Consider the following 12681-nt stretch of genomic DNA (forward strand, 5'->3'; position numbering starts at 1 on the left):
GTCACTATTTCCCTCTCCCGCCATGCTGTATACCATATGTTGACGTGGAAGAGAGAGAGCGGGGTGGGGCGAAGAACTTTACTGAGACCCAGAGAAAATGGATCATGCGCTTATGGGCTTCCTTGGCAACCAATACAAGTGCACTTGCGAGGAACCCACTACGCTATAAATCATCGTGATTTTTCATATAAATATAAATCATCGTAACTATGCCATTTTTCGTCATTCTACGGAGAGCCGTGGTACCTGCTAAACGCATGTAAGGCCTTACGCGCACTTTGTTGATGCTGTGCCTGATTACGATGAAGAATTATGACGGAGCCCTTTGTAATGGGTTGGAAGCATTCAACAACGGACTCGTTGCGCAATTCGCATTGTGTGACGCGTGGTTACAGAATTCGCCTTGTGCGACGCTTGGTGCTTATTTTACTCTTCTACCACGCTACATTGCATTTGCTAATGTGGTTCCTTCCCGACATGAAGCCTGTGTAGGACCTTTTTGCAAAGCAGTTTCAAGCACCGGCATGGCTCAGAGGTTGAATACTCGGCTCCCACGCAGAGGGCCCAGGTTCGAACCTCGTTCCATCGTGGAATTTTTTTCTTATTTCGTTTTTTTCCTTATTTCGAGCGATACTGGTTACGGACACCGGCGGCGGCGGCGGTGGACAACTTCGGCACCAAAAACGGCCGGTGAAGTGATCTCATAACAGCTTTCGCTGTAAAATCAAGAAGGGAACACACGGGCGGCAAACATCAATTAAGATTTCTATACAGACGTAACCGATGATTGAGAAAAAGACTACAATGAACCATCTGAATTAGTCCAGTGACAAACACAGGTGCCGCACGTTCCACCTTCGCTGGTTAATCATCTGCAGATAGTGCTTAGGCGGCGATTTTATTAGTTTTATATCTATCTTTAGCGGAAGCTGGTTGCACACTAATAGGCTGAAACTTAATTGGAAGTGAATTAAGATACCGGAAGTAGAAACGCAAGTATGTCTTAGACAGCAGCGAGGAATGTTTAACGTCTCGTTTCTTCGTTTTGTTCGTTTATTCTGTTCTCGTTAAGCATGCTTATTTAGTTTTCTTGATGCTTATTTCGATCTGAAATCGGACATCGGACGTCACCATGACACGTCACGGAATGCAAGTGTACTTCGCCTTGGAAGGGACTGTCATTTTTTTTTTTTTTGAAAAAGTGTTCTTTATTTTGCACTTGAAGCGCTTTTTTTTGTTACAGATGTGCACCACATCGAAGCAAGCTTGGACGTGGGCCGGTCACTGAGCGGCCTTTTTGGCAACCGGCAAACGAATCTCTTTCTCCATGTAGAACGAGTCGACGTCCACTACGCGTATCGTTGCCTCGCGTTTCTCGGAGTTGGGCACGTTGTCGGCGGGCATGCTGGCGTCCGGCGCACTAGTTTCCTCCATCTCTGTAATGAGTATAGAAGAACGACCAGTCATTCGTCTCCATACTCAACAAAGAGTCTGTGTTGCAAAAAATGCGGTGCCCGAATCGGGGGTGTTGTCCGTTTAATCTTGAAACCTTATTCCCACATTCGGGATGCTGAGGGCCGTGGTCAAAGAGACAGCACAAACGCTGTTTGTGCTCTATGACTTCTTTCTTGCGTCTTTGTTAGCGCGCCCAGTCTTTTAGAACAAAAAGCCTCTAATGGGCTTGACTGGGACCGCAGCCTGATACAAATGGGCGGCCGAGGCAACATGTTTATTGCAATAAAAACGCACAAATTGAGCAGACAATCTGAGTGTCCTAACTACCGCAAATCTAATAGGTCACAAAGATTGCAAAAAAATAAATTGTGAAGTTCAAACTAAGAAAGCAAATGATCGTAATGGCTCCCATGTATACATGAAACAAGACCTTGAGAGTGACAGCAATGCACGAAACACAAAATTAACACTAAACTCAGGCTGTGCATGTGCCCGTACGCATATACACGCACAACCAAATATGAAAGAAGAAAAAATACTTGAGAAAAAAAAATAAAATTCGTAAACAAATTACAGCTATAAGTTGAAGTAACCGTATAGTGAATATAGTCAGGCTGTGAAAAAAATAATATAGCTTATATGTAATTTCACTCAGATGGCAGATGAAACGGCATTCAAGAGAAACGGCTAGAGAAGGCACAGTATTTCTTTACTGTAGTTAGTGCGTGCGCGTGGAATAAATCAGGTGTGAATGAAATGGGTGTTATAAAGAACGTTGCGGTGGTTTAGTTTGGCAGTGGTTCCTAAAAAGCTGCCCCGTTTTAATCCTGCCCGGTAGCGTTTCTTAAGCATTGCGCTGTGGTATTCTGGCGGAGTCAGTAGATGCATTTCATGAAATAGCAGGGTAGTGTTACTGCCATAGAAACGAACACCCCACTTCCGTATGACGCCCAATTTGCGGATGTTTGTTAAAGTTGTCGTGCCCCAAACCAGATGGCAGTAGTTAACTAGGATTTATAAGTAACGAGTTCTACGGCCTTAGGTAGCGAGAAACGCACCCTGGATAAATCCCCGAAATCCTTGATACAGTGACAGACAGCTTTTCAATATGTGCGTTCCAAGACATGTGCACTTCAAAAAAAAAAAAACAAAAAAACACCCAGTCATTTAATACGTGGTACTCTGAACAGCCAAGTTTTAATGGCACATGACAGGGGGTTTGTTTATTTCTAGGCCTGAAATATAGAGATTTTATTCTTGATGTGTTTAATTTTAAACCTTTAATGTATATCCCTGAGCCTAAATTCATGAGTACCCGATGTCAGTCATTAAGTTCTTATAATATTGAGCAGTAAGAAGCAAGCTTGTATCATCGGCGTATAATATATTTTACAGACATTTTTCGCTCAACGTGAAAGAAAAATCCCGGTGGATGCGATGAATAAAAATGAGAGCTCGAGCCGGGATCGAACCCGAGAATTCCGCGTGGCAATAAAATATTTTACCGCAGAGCCACGACTACGCTTTAAACTGCCTCGGAAAACGACTTGATACAGGCGTCATGTCAGGGAAGGAGTTTCGTAAACAGGTGTAATATTGCTAGCAGAAGCGTAGACTCAGAGCAGGCGTTACACCATGCGAATAGCTTTGGGAATGTGTGCTTTAAAGCTCCCCAATTATTCCAGAGGGCTCAGCCAAAAATTCATCATCATTATAATCAGCCACAGCGTCAAAACAGTCTGGCGCTATATAGGTGCGCGTATACTACCTTACAGACACATGCCGGGCACTTCGCTACTTCCCAGAATGGTCAAATATGACGTTGTGGGTACTTCGCAACCGTACTTGCAGTAGGTGCCCTAGGAGAGTTCGCAACGACAAAGTTCACGCGCACAGGCGTTCTTTCCCTCACGGCCGCCGAAGCTTAAGCATCCTTTATGTTTCTTTTTTTCATTTCGTTTTCATAGAAATACGGCCACCGCGACCAAGAATCGATCCCTGGGTCCTTGAGCTTAGCCGCGCAATATTTTAGCAGCTAAACCACCACAGACGAGGAGTTGCGCCCTTTCAGAGAGGATAGTGTTGGCATAATTTGTCGTATTACACGAGCGTTTATATAACAGCGGTATAATGCGATGTTACCTCCGTGCCACCTGCATTTGCACTTGATGTCCTCGCACCACCATTCTATGTTTGGCTTTCCAGCGTAGATATTGTTGCACGTGGCTTCACATCCAGTGATGTTGCATTCTGGAGAGGGAATAAACGGCAGAATATGTAAATCAGTGAAGAGCAGGAAATTATTGAAATCTGCCGATTCCACACAAATAAAAGAGATTTTCTTGGCCTTTGTTTTACTGCATGTCGGATAGATTTGTAGTTAGCAGAAAAACACTAATGCAGCCATGCTTACTGGATAGACAGTTAGAAGCTGTCTAATCGGACGTTTCGCAAACCGACCGACAACTTTCAAATTGAAAATTTTGCTCAGCTTCGTTGCTTTAATGGTTGGTGATTTAATAATGCCTAATTAAGCAATTACGCTGAACACAATATTAGTGTAACTTACTCCATGCAATAGTCAGCAACATGCGTTTGGTTACCTCGTCATAGAGCACGTTGGCATATTTTGAAAACTCTGGCTAGAGTTATAGCTTCGGAACCCTGTATACACGTGCATATGATTACACATGTATATATAAAGATGTATTTCAAGATACGTCACACATGTAATTGTATCGAACCAATACTCCTCACCGCATTAAATCCATCTTAAAGTTCGCGCTTGTGTATGTTTGTTTAATAATAACAATTGTTGGGGTTTAACGTCTCAAAACCACGATATGATTATGAGGGACACCGCAGTGGAGGGCTCCGGAAAGTTCGACCACCTGGGGATCTTTAACATGCACCTAAATCTAAGTACACGGGCCTCAACCATTTTCGCCTCCTTCGAAAATGCGGCCGCCGCGGCCGGGATTCGATCCCGCGACCTTGGGTTCAGCAATCGAGCACCATAACCACTAGACCACCGCGGTGGGTGTCTGTTAATTTTGTGTCCTCTTTCTTGAAGTCGTCCGCGAATAAGCTAACCACTTCATACCCTCAATAAAGGTTCTTTCGTGCTAACGAATGTTCTCGCAAACTGCTCGCAAACACGTCGACCTCAACGCGCTCAAAGGATATTCATAATTGGTGCATTCCTGCAGTGGAAGAGAAGACATAGACATTACGTAAGCGCCATCCGATTGACCACAATCAATTTGAGAACGGCAATCCGACTGAAGTAGTCAATATGTTATTAATGTCTAGTTTAGATTGATTATCCCTTGAACTGAATAGAATATCTACCGAGGTAAACTGAATATTACTGAATATTTCTGCAAGAGGTACGCAACGCCGAACGGCACAGATGATGTACCGTCAAAATAAATAAAACGCAATGAGAAAGAAGTCTTACTTCTGTTCCATTTGCAGATGCAGGCGTTATCTTTACATTCATACGTTAGGTTGGTTTCATTCATGTGCTTCTCTTCGCATGTGTTTTTGCATGAGTCTGCGTGGCAAACTGCGTAGAAAAATAAATTAGAGCCATCAATTCAGCACGGTGCACTGAAGCTTCGCTCAGCAAACAGCATACAAAATTGAAAAACACATATCTCGTATCTACCGCTTTTTTTCCTGACGCCTTAAGAGCGTAAGATAATTGCTGGGCACTCAAGGAAAAACTTTATTTTGTGGCGAAATCCGATTTCTTTATTTCGGTAAATATTTTGAGCTTGGCAACGAGAGCAATCAAAAAGCCTTCTGACGATTGAAGCCGCTGAAGAAAACTGCGAGTAAATGCCGACCACATCGATCACGCTGAACTACCTGACACAAAGCTTTTGACAGTGGCGCTCGAAGTTTCTTGCAGCTGGTTATCGTCTCGCCAAGATAAATCTGTTTAGTTTTGGGGCCTGTACGGGAGAAAACTACAATCTGGTTAGGAGGATTACCAATCTGGTTAGGAACAAAACGGCGCAAGGAGGAACAGACTGTCCCAGAGTGAACGCTAGCCTTGTCGTCTGTCTTCCAACTTTAGCGGCCGTTCGCTACATTTTACGTTTCATAAAACTGTACATCAAAGCAGAAGTTCTCAATGTTAAAGAAATTTAGCTTCTGGGCTATGCTGAGAAATAATACCTCATTTTGGGTTCCTTTAAAGCAAAACTAACGTAAAGAACGGTTTTAGCCAGAAGCGGTTCCGAGGTGTCCGTTCTCTTTGTGAACGATGCCAATCCGAATCAGACGCATCCCAGCATTCCCATGCATACAACAGCTCGCAGCGCCAGTTTTTTCTCTAGGTAATAGTAGGAGAGAGAGAGAGAGAAACAACTTTATTTATTCCTGAAGTGCGGGGTTCTAGCTGCGCATGGCAGCCTCCCACAGCTCCTGGCTACTTAAGTGTTTACGAAGGCTCGGGGGAGGGCAATGATTTTTACACTACCACATAATGTGGTTAAGGTCCGCTCGCCTGACAGAACAAAAATTGGGGGACCCTTAAGCTTCGCCTTTAAGAGTTGAACGCGATAGCGAAATCCGGCCCCTAGTACGCACTTCGACCACTAAGTGCATACTTATTAATGTGTATTGTTACACACACACGCACGCAGACACACACGCACGCACGCGCGCGAATTGAACAGGTTTTCGATCTAAAGCAAGAGTCGCATGGCCTCCAAGATACATGCCGCGCGCCTGCCCTCTCGGATACCATAAAAGTCGAAACATATTTCTTACAATACCTCACAGATGACAGCACATTATCTAGCATTGGCTGTTTGCTGCGTTGGTTTGACATGTTTTCCGCTAGATGGGCATAGTTGTCCATTTTTAGAGCTGTTTGAAAGTTCGTGTGTGTATTTAGCGGCGATGGCTGCACTATGGCACTATCCCGGCCTTTTTCGACGTAGTTTGATGGCCTCGCGAATGCGCCTACAAATCACCGTATGGGCTCGTTTTCGTCGTGACACCTGCCGAACAAAATGCGTTAAGGAGACGCCTTTCATACATGACATTTATGTCGCGTTTTTTTCCAAAGCAGCGGCAAGTAACACCGTGGCTTTGTGGTAAGACGCCTGCTTGCCACGCGAACGGCCCGGGTTCGATCCTTAATGTGACCGTAGATTTTATTGTTTATTTTATTTGCTTCTTTCTCGATTTTTCGGTCACGGACGATTTTTCGCTCACAACCAGCGGTGCCGACGCCGACACCGGAATTTCTGCGACACGAGCTCTCTAACGCTATCGCGTTAAAACTTTCAGTCCGAATTAGGGTACATTCCGGGGTAAATTTTGCGGCATAAGGCAGGGGAGAGAAAAGTGCGGGTTTGTCTTCTACGCCATGGAACCTCGCGCATGCGTGGGGACAGACGCAGTAAAGGAGGGAGGGTTTGGCGACCTAAGCGGTAATGCCCGCAAATGTCGTGGTATGTAACCAATCTGTCTTTAGAAGTAAACGCAGGAGGGAGATTATTGGTTTGCGAAGTTTCCCCCTGTGCAGCCTGCGCTCGGATCGTGAAAAGCTCGAGTGCTTGCCTGGACCGCTTCATTATGAATTAGGCCTTCGTGACCAGGTGTCCAGATTATTATACAAGTTCGGATGGCGGATTACGGGAGAGAATGGCTAGAGCTGTCCGGCAAACCCTGCCCGCTCCGAACTTGTATAAGGCAGTTTTTGAGTCACTTACAATGACAAACGAATTAGCAATCGTTGCGGCGAGTGCCACCGCGGCCTCCCCCGCTTCCTTCGAAGACGGGGCTCGAATGAATGTTGCCGTTGCAACACTGTCACTTCAGTTAACAACTGATAAGGCGAAATCCTGTTCACACGAATACTCTGCGGCATCGACATAGAGCACATCTTTTCAGTTAAATAACTTTTTCTGAAATGATTCAGCTCGTTGTTGCCTTCTACACCTCGTGATGGACAGGATAAATATTTTTAGGGAGAGGAGGAATATCATATTCACAATAAACGGCAGCACACACCGGGTTAAGACAGATACAAAAAACACGAAAAAAGGACGAAAAAAGGACGACGGTGTGCGCTGCCGTTTATCGTGAATATGACCAACCAACTAGCCCACAAGTATATTTTAAGCGAGGGATATCAATGTTCTAATGAATCTGGTGGGAATATTAAATTTCTCCTTGGTCATTGGTGCTGGGGTAATATTTAGGGAGTTAAATATACACCTACCAGTGCCGGGTGTTCAATGAGCTTCACTACTGAGCTGTCAGGTGGGCTTCTGCGAGCTCACTAAAGGTATTCAAGGTGCCTGTAGCCAAAAGTTTCTCAGTAGAGGCTGTACTTGGCACTCCAAGGGCAAATTTGTATAGTTTGCGTATCAGTGAATTAGCTTTACCTTCCTCACGCCTTGTTAGGTGAAGATAAGGGAGGGAGAATGTGATTTTACTGATGGAAAATGCTTGTTAAAAGTAGGAACCTCGATGCCAAGCACACATCAAAATGCAGCCAGCGGCCGCGGCCAGCCTCGAACCCGTGACCTCAGGCACACTGGCTCAATGTTGTTACTAACGAGCTATCGCGGCGGGTGTTAATGCTGGACTGTTAGTACCATGTTTGTCTGCATGAAGGAAGCAAAAAGCTAGGAGGGAGCGTCACGCGATTCCGCTAGCCTCGGCAAGCCAACCTTCTCTCACGACGCCCCTCCCGACGAGTGCGCGGTGCCTCCTGGGTAGGATTAGGCCCCCGCAGCCCCCGCAGTAGACGCAGCCAAAGCGAGCCGACCAATAGTAGCGCTTGCCTATCACGTGACAAGGGCTTAGTAATATTTTTATTACTATGGTCCAAGATTACCAGATGAAGCTCCTTCCTAGCTTTTTCCTTCCCCCATGTTTACCTGCCACAAAACTTCCTAAAAAAATACGAAAACTTCTTCATTTCATAATTGGGCGATCGCATCTATCTATCTATCTATCTATCTATCTATCTATCTATCTATCTATCTATCTATCTATCTATCTATCTATCTATCTATCTATCTATCTATCTATCTATCTATCTATCTATCTATCTATCTATCTATCTATCTATCTATCTATCTATCTATCTATCTATCTATCTATCTATCTATCTATCTATCTATCTATCTATTTGCTACACTACCTGTGTATGCAGAAATATTTGTCTACTGTGGCACTAAACTTCGTCACGTAACTTTCAATGCTAATAAAACGAGTCTCGAACATCGCCACAAGCCACAATTAATTGCATAAGCTTCGCTTGTTGCGCATGCGTACTGTCCCGATGGTAGCAGCGGCAGGTGCCTTGCGGATCGCACCACCCTCTGTAGATGTCCAGGTCGTTCGACGCTTGAGACTCTATTGTACAAGTGTCATTGCACGACTTTTCGTCGCAAACCTGCGTGCGCCTGGAAGCAGAAAAAAAAATATTAGGAGCCCTTCTTATCCCGGCCGCGGCGGTTGCATTTCGATGGAGGCGAAATGGTAGAGGCCCGTGTACTTAGATTTAGGTGCACGTAAAAGAACACCAGATGGTCGAAATTTCCGGAGCCCTCCACTACGGCGTCTTCCTCCTAACTGCTTCCTTCCTCCATGTTGGAAATTGGACCTTCATCCGCACGCTTAGCCGCGCAACACTTAAGTTGCCAAAGGCAACAGCGACAGTCATGCGTTCATATCTAGGCAATAATGAAACGGCGCAGCGTGAGAAGACAAGTGACTTTGATAAAACATCAGATTACCATATCAGAAATCACTGATCGCCGAAAATCCCACGATCGAACGAGTGTCAGTTACGGGAAGGCGGCACATACAAACACCTTGCAAACACTGTGTGACCGAGGCTCCTTCGAGGGCCTCATTTCTGTGCACGCACGCACATTTCTATACCCTCGCCGGCGCCGGGTTTTTCGCGAACCATGGCTCCGCCGCCGCCGAAATTTGTAGCTCGTAAAAGCTACGCTTAATCTGAAGGTTGATCCTTCTTTCACTAGTAGTCGTTCAAAACGAGAAAGTTAAACGCAACTTCATAGAGTTAAGCTTCGCTGGACGTGAGCTTGCTGGTGCATATTTAAAGGCGGTAAGGAACGGGAAATCGACAACCACCCGTTTGCAGCGCAAAGCCGCAAGGAAATCCATGCGGATTTCTCATAAAGGAAGTTTCTTAGTTGCCGAAAATTTTGTCCTGGTCCGGGGATCGAACCCGGAACCAACGCCTTTCCGGGGTGGTCGCTCTACCAATTGAGCTAACCAGGAAGCTAGCCATTGGCAGCCCGAGGGCGAATTCATCGACAACTCGAGGCACACAAGGGCGCATATTGCAAAGGAGGTACCGCCTTAAAGGCGGTAGTTTAGCGCTAATGAAGACGAAGATAACGAAAGGGAGCCTCTTAGCGTTTAGTATTGCAGGCCACGTTTGCAAGAGGATTAGAATTATGCGAGCTCCCAGCTTGAATTTTGAGGGAGTTTGCGCTCTGCTTCGATTAACTTCGATGTAAGCCTTCGTCCGGCCATCTTCCAGTGAAGCATGCTTTGTACTACCTCAATTATCGCTCTTTTTGCATTCTTCCTGCGAATAATGAGGGCGGCTTTGCTGTATTAGTGGCACGAACACCGAGTGGCACTTTTTTCTATCTTCCAGACAACTCTGTATAGCACCGGCGCGAGTTATCAGAAAACCCTAATAAAAGTAAAAACGTATATCAAATGCATAGAATGGGTTAGGCTAAGGGTTGTATATGATAGAATGGACGTTAACGTATATCATAACTTAAAATTGGAGTCATGTAATTTGTAGAAGTAAGATTAAACAGCAAGTACACCTCAGAGACCCAGCCGATGCGGCTCGTTGCGGCACCTGAGGGATCAGATTTCAACCAAGCGCTTACTTCTACGTGGCTTCAGAAGCGCGCGAAACGCGAACGCCGAAAACGTAATGCCACGCGCGCTCCTTTCCTTTTCTAGAATAGTTGGCTTCCGCCTTGAATGGCGATCGGCTGGCATAACTGATAACCCCTTCCAGTCCGTCAGTCCTCTGCGCAAGGATAGCGCCGAGTCCTGCGCTGCTTGCATCGGTGTGAATTTCCGTATCGGCCTATTCGTCGAAATGCGCAAGTATCGGAGGCGTCTGCAGGCGTCGTTTCAGTTCATGAAATGCTTCGACTTGCGCCGTTTCCCACTTAAACTGTACGTCGATTTCGGTCAGTTTAGTAAGTGGCTCGGAGATGCGTGCAAAGTTTTTGACAAACCGCCTGTAATAGGCACACAGGCGGAGAAATCGACGCATAGGCCTTCATGTCGGCGGGTGGCTGGAATGTAGTGATAACGAACAAAATAATGTTCGTGGAGGGCGAATGAGGTGTTGTTGATCGCATTCCAGAATCGTGCAACCGATATAACATCGCACGGACGGGCACCTTGCCTCGTGTCTTCTCGTGTCTGCGTTAGCCTACGCTACGTTCTTCGACATTCTAGACACGGCCGCAACATATTGTGTTTTGTCGTGTATCACCTGCCCCTACTTATATATACACCACCCCCAATACAAAACACGGAAAATAAAGCTCCGAATTTTCCGCATATGTTGAGCAGGTTATACGCCAGAAAGTACTGTACAACAAAACTCTGTACGCTTACGCATCGTTCAGACAACTCTAAAAGGATGTTCCTCGTGGATTTTTTAGTATCCTTTCGGTTTACGCGTCGCATTTCGGAGGCAGCAGAAATAAAAATCAGAAGTTAATCAGGGAACGGGAAGTAGAAACCCAAATTGAATTAGGAGCTAGGATGTAAAAACCGGAAGTGCGTAATGTTTACTTTATTTTCCTTTTGTTCTTTTGCTTTTCTTGTTGACTTCAGCCAGAAATTGGACATGACGTCACTCATTCCCTGTTAATGTGTGTATGGTAAGAGTACTCGGAAGAAATCCTAGTAAAGTAGAAAGGTGGGCTAATTAGAAACTATGGACACTTAAAATACCAGCGCGAAAACAACGAAGACACACAGAAATATGACACAGGACGAGCACTGTAATTCCTATTAGACAGCCTCGTCCTGTGTCCTTTTCCTATTCATCTCCGTCGTTTTCGCGCTAGTATTTCGAGAGGACACCGTGTTCCAAAAATGATGCAGCGCAAGTTGCTCTGTGCTTACGTCAAACCTGGTGCGCCGTGGCTCAGCGCGATGCAGAGCAAGATGAGTGTCGAGGTAAACGCAAAACGGAACATGGTGGCGCCACCGCTGCCTCTTCTTTCTTATCCGTAATCAGGGGCTGCAAAAGGGCAGTGTTCACACGTCAGAACGTGGCGTAAAGACGAACTTAAAGGCCATAGCGTTTATTATTTCACAGGCTCTAGCGTCCCAGTGGCACGTAGCTGCCACCTACGGAGGGTGGTGTTGGAGTGCGCCATAAAGAACGGTGGTTCACGAATTTTGTAGCGATAGGTGTTATGGAGTGAGAAAGGAACGATACTCTTTAACATTAAGTACAAGCACCACGCAGAAAAATATGGTGCATCTGCGCTTCACGTAAGTGTAAGGGTGCCTTCACAGTGGCGGTCCGATTTCACTGAAGTGCTTTCGTCGTGCTTATGTGAATGCTCATTTTAAGTGAGCATTTCCATAATTTAAAAGCATTTCACTGTAAAAGCCATAATGTAATTTACACATTGAAAAAGTGTTATTGGAAAAAAAGCCGGCAGATCCCATGCATTGTGGGAATCGATGTAATGCGAAGCAGCCAGCAAAGAGCTGCATACATCGTCTTGTATGTCAGTGAGGAAAATGCGTGTCATGGTTTTCATGTTAACTCCTATGATTTATGTTCGTCACACAGTGACGTCGCGCAAGACCAATTCCGGGGTAGATCAAGCTAGCGAAACGGCCACCAGCGCGCCATGAGCGTGGCACGTAAGTCATGCTGTACATGACATGCGTGTCATGATTTTCATGATAACTCGTGTTATTTATGTTCGTCACACGGTCACGTCGCAAGATACCAATTTTGGTGTATATCAATCTAGCCAAACGGCCGCCAGCGCCCCATGAGCGTGGCACGTAAGTCATGCTGTACATGACATGTGTTTCATGATTTTCATGATAACTCGTGTTATTTATGTTTGTCACACGGTCACGTCGTAAGAGACCAATATTGGTGTATATCAAGCTAGCGAAACGGCCGCCAGCGCCCCGTGAGCG

The 12681-nt window shown here is 45.5% G+C and overlaps 1 protein-coding gene across 1 annotated transcript; it reads right to left on the minus strand.

Moving 5' to 3' along the window:
• Nucleotides 1–1281: 1281 nt before the first annotated feature.
• Nucleotides 1282–11754, minus strand: LOC119397989 (uncharacterized). The gene is made up of 4 exons (XM_049416560.1): nucleotides 11638–11754; nucleotides 8764–8894; nucleotides 4916–5023; nucleotides 1282–1436 (listed from the first exon to the last, which is right to left on the minus strand). The coding sequence occupies exons 1-4, from the start codon at nucleotides 11709–11711 to the stop codon at nucleotides 1282–1284; spliced, it is 468 nt and encodes a 155-aa protein (XP_049272517.1). The 5' UTR covers nucleotides 11712–11754.
• Nucleotides 11755–12681: the final 927 nt, after the last annotated feature.

Source organism: Rhipicephalus sanguineus, chromosome 6 (assembly GCF_013339695.2).
Source record: "Rhipicephalus sanguineus isolate Rsan-2018 chromosome 6, BIME_Rsan_1.4, whole genome shotgun sequence".
NCBI lineage: Eukaryota > Metazoa > Arthropoda > Arachnida > Ixodida > Ixodidae > Rhipicephalus > Rhipicephalus sanguineus.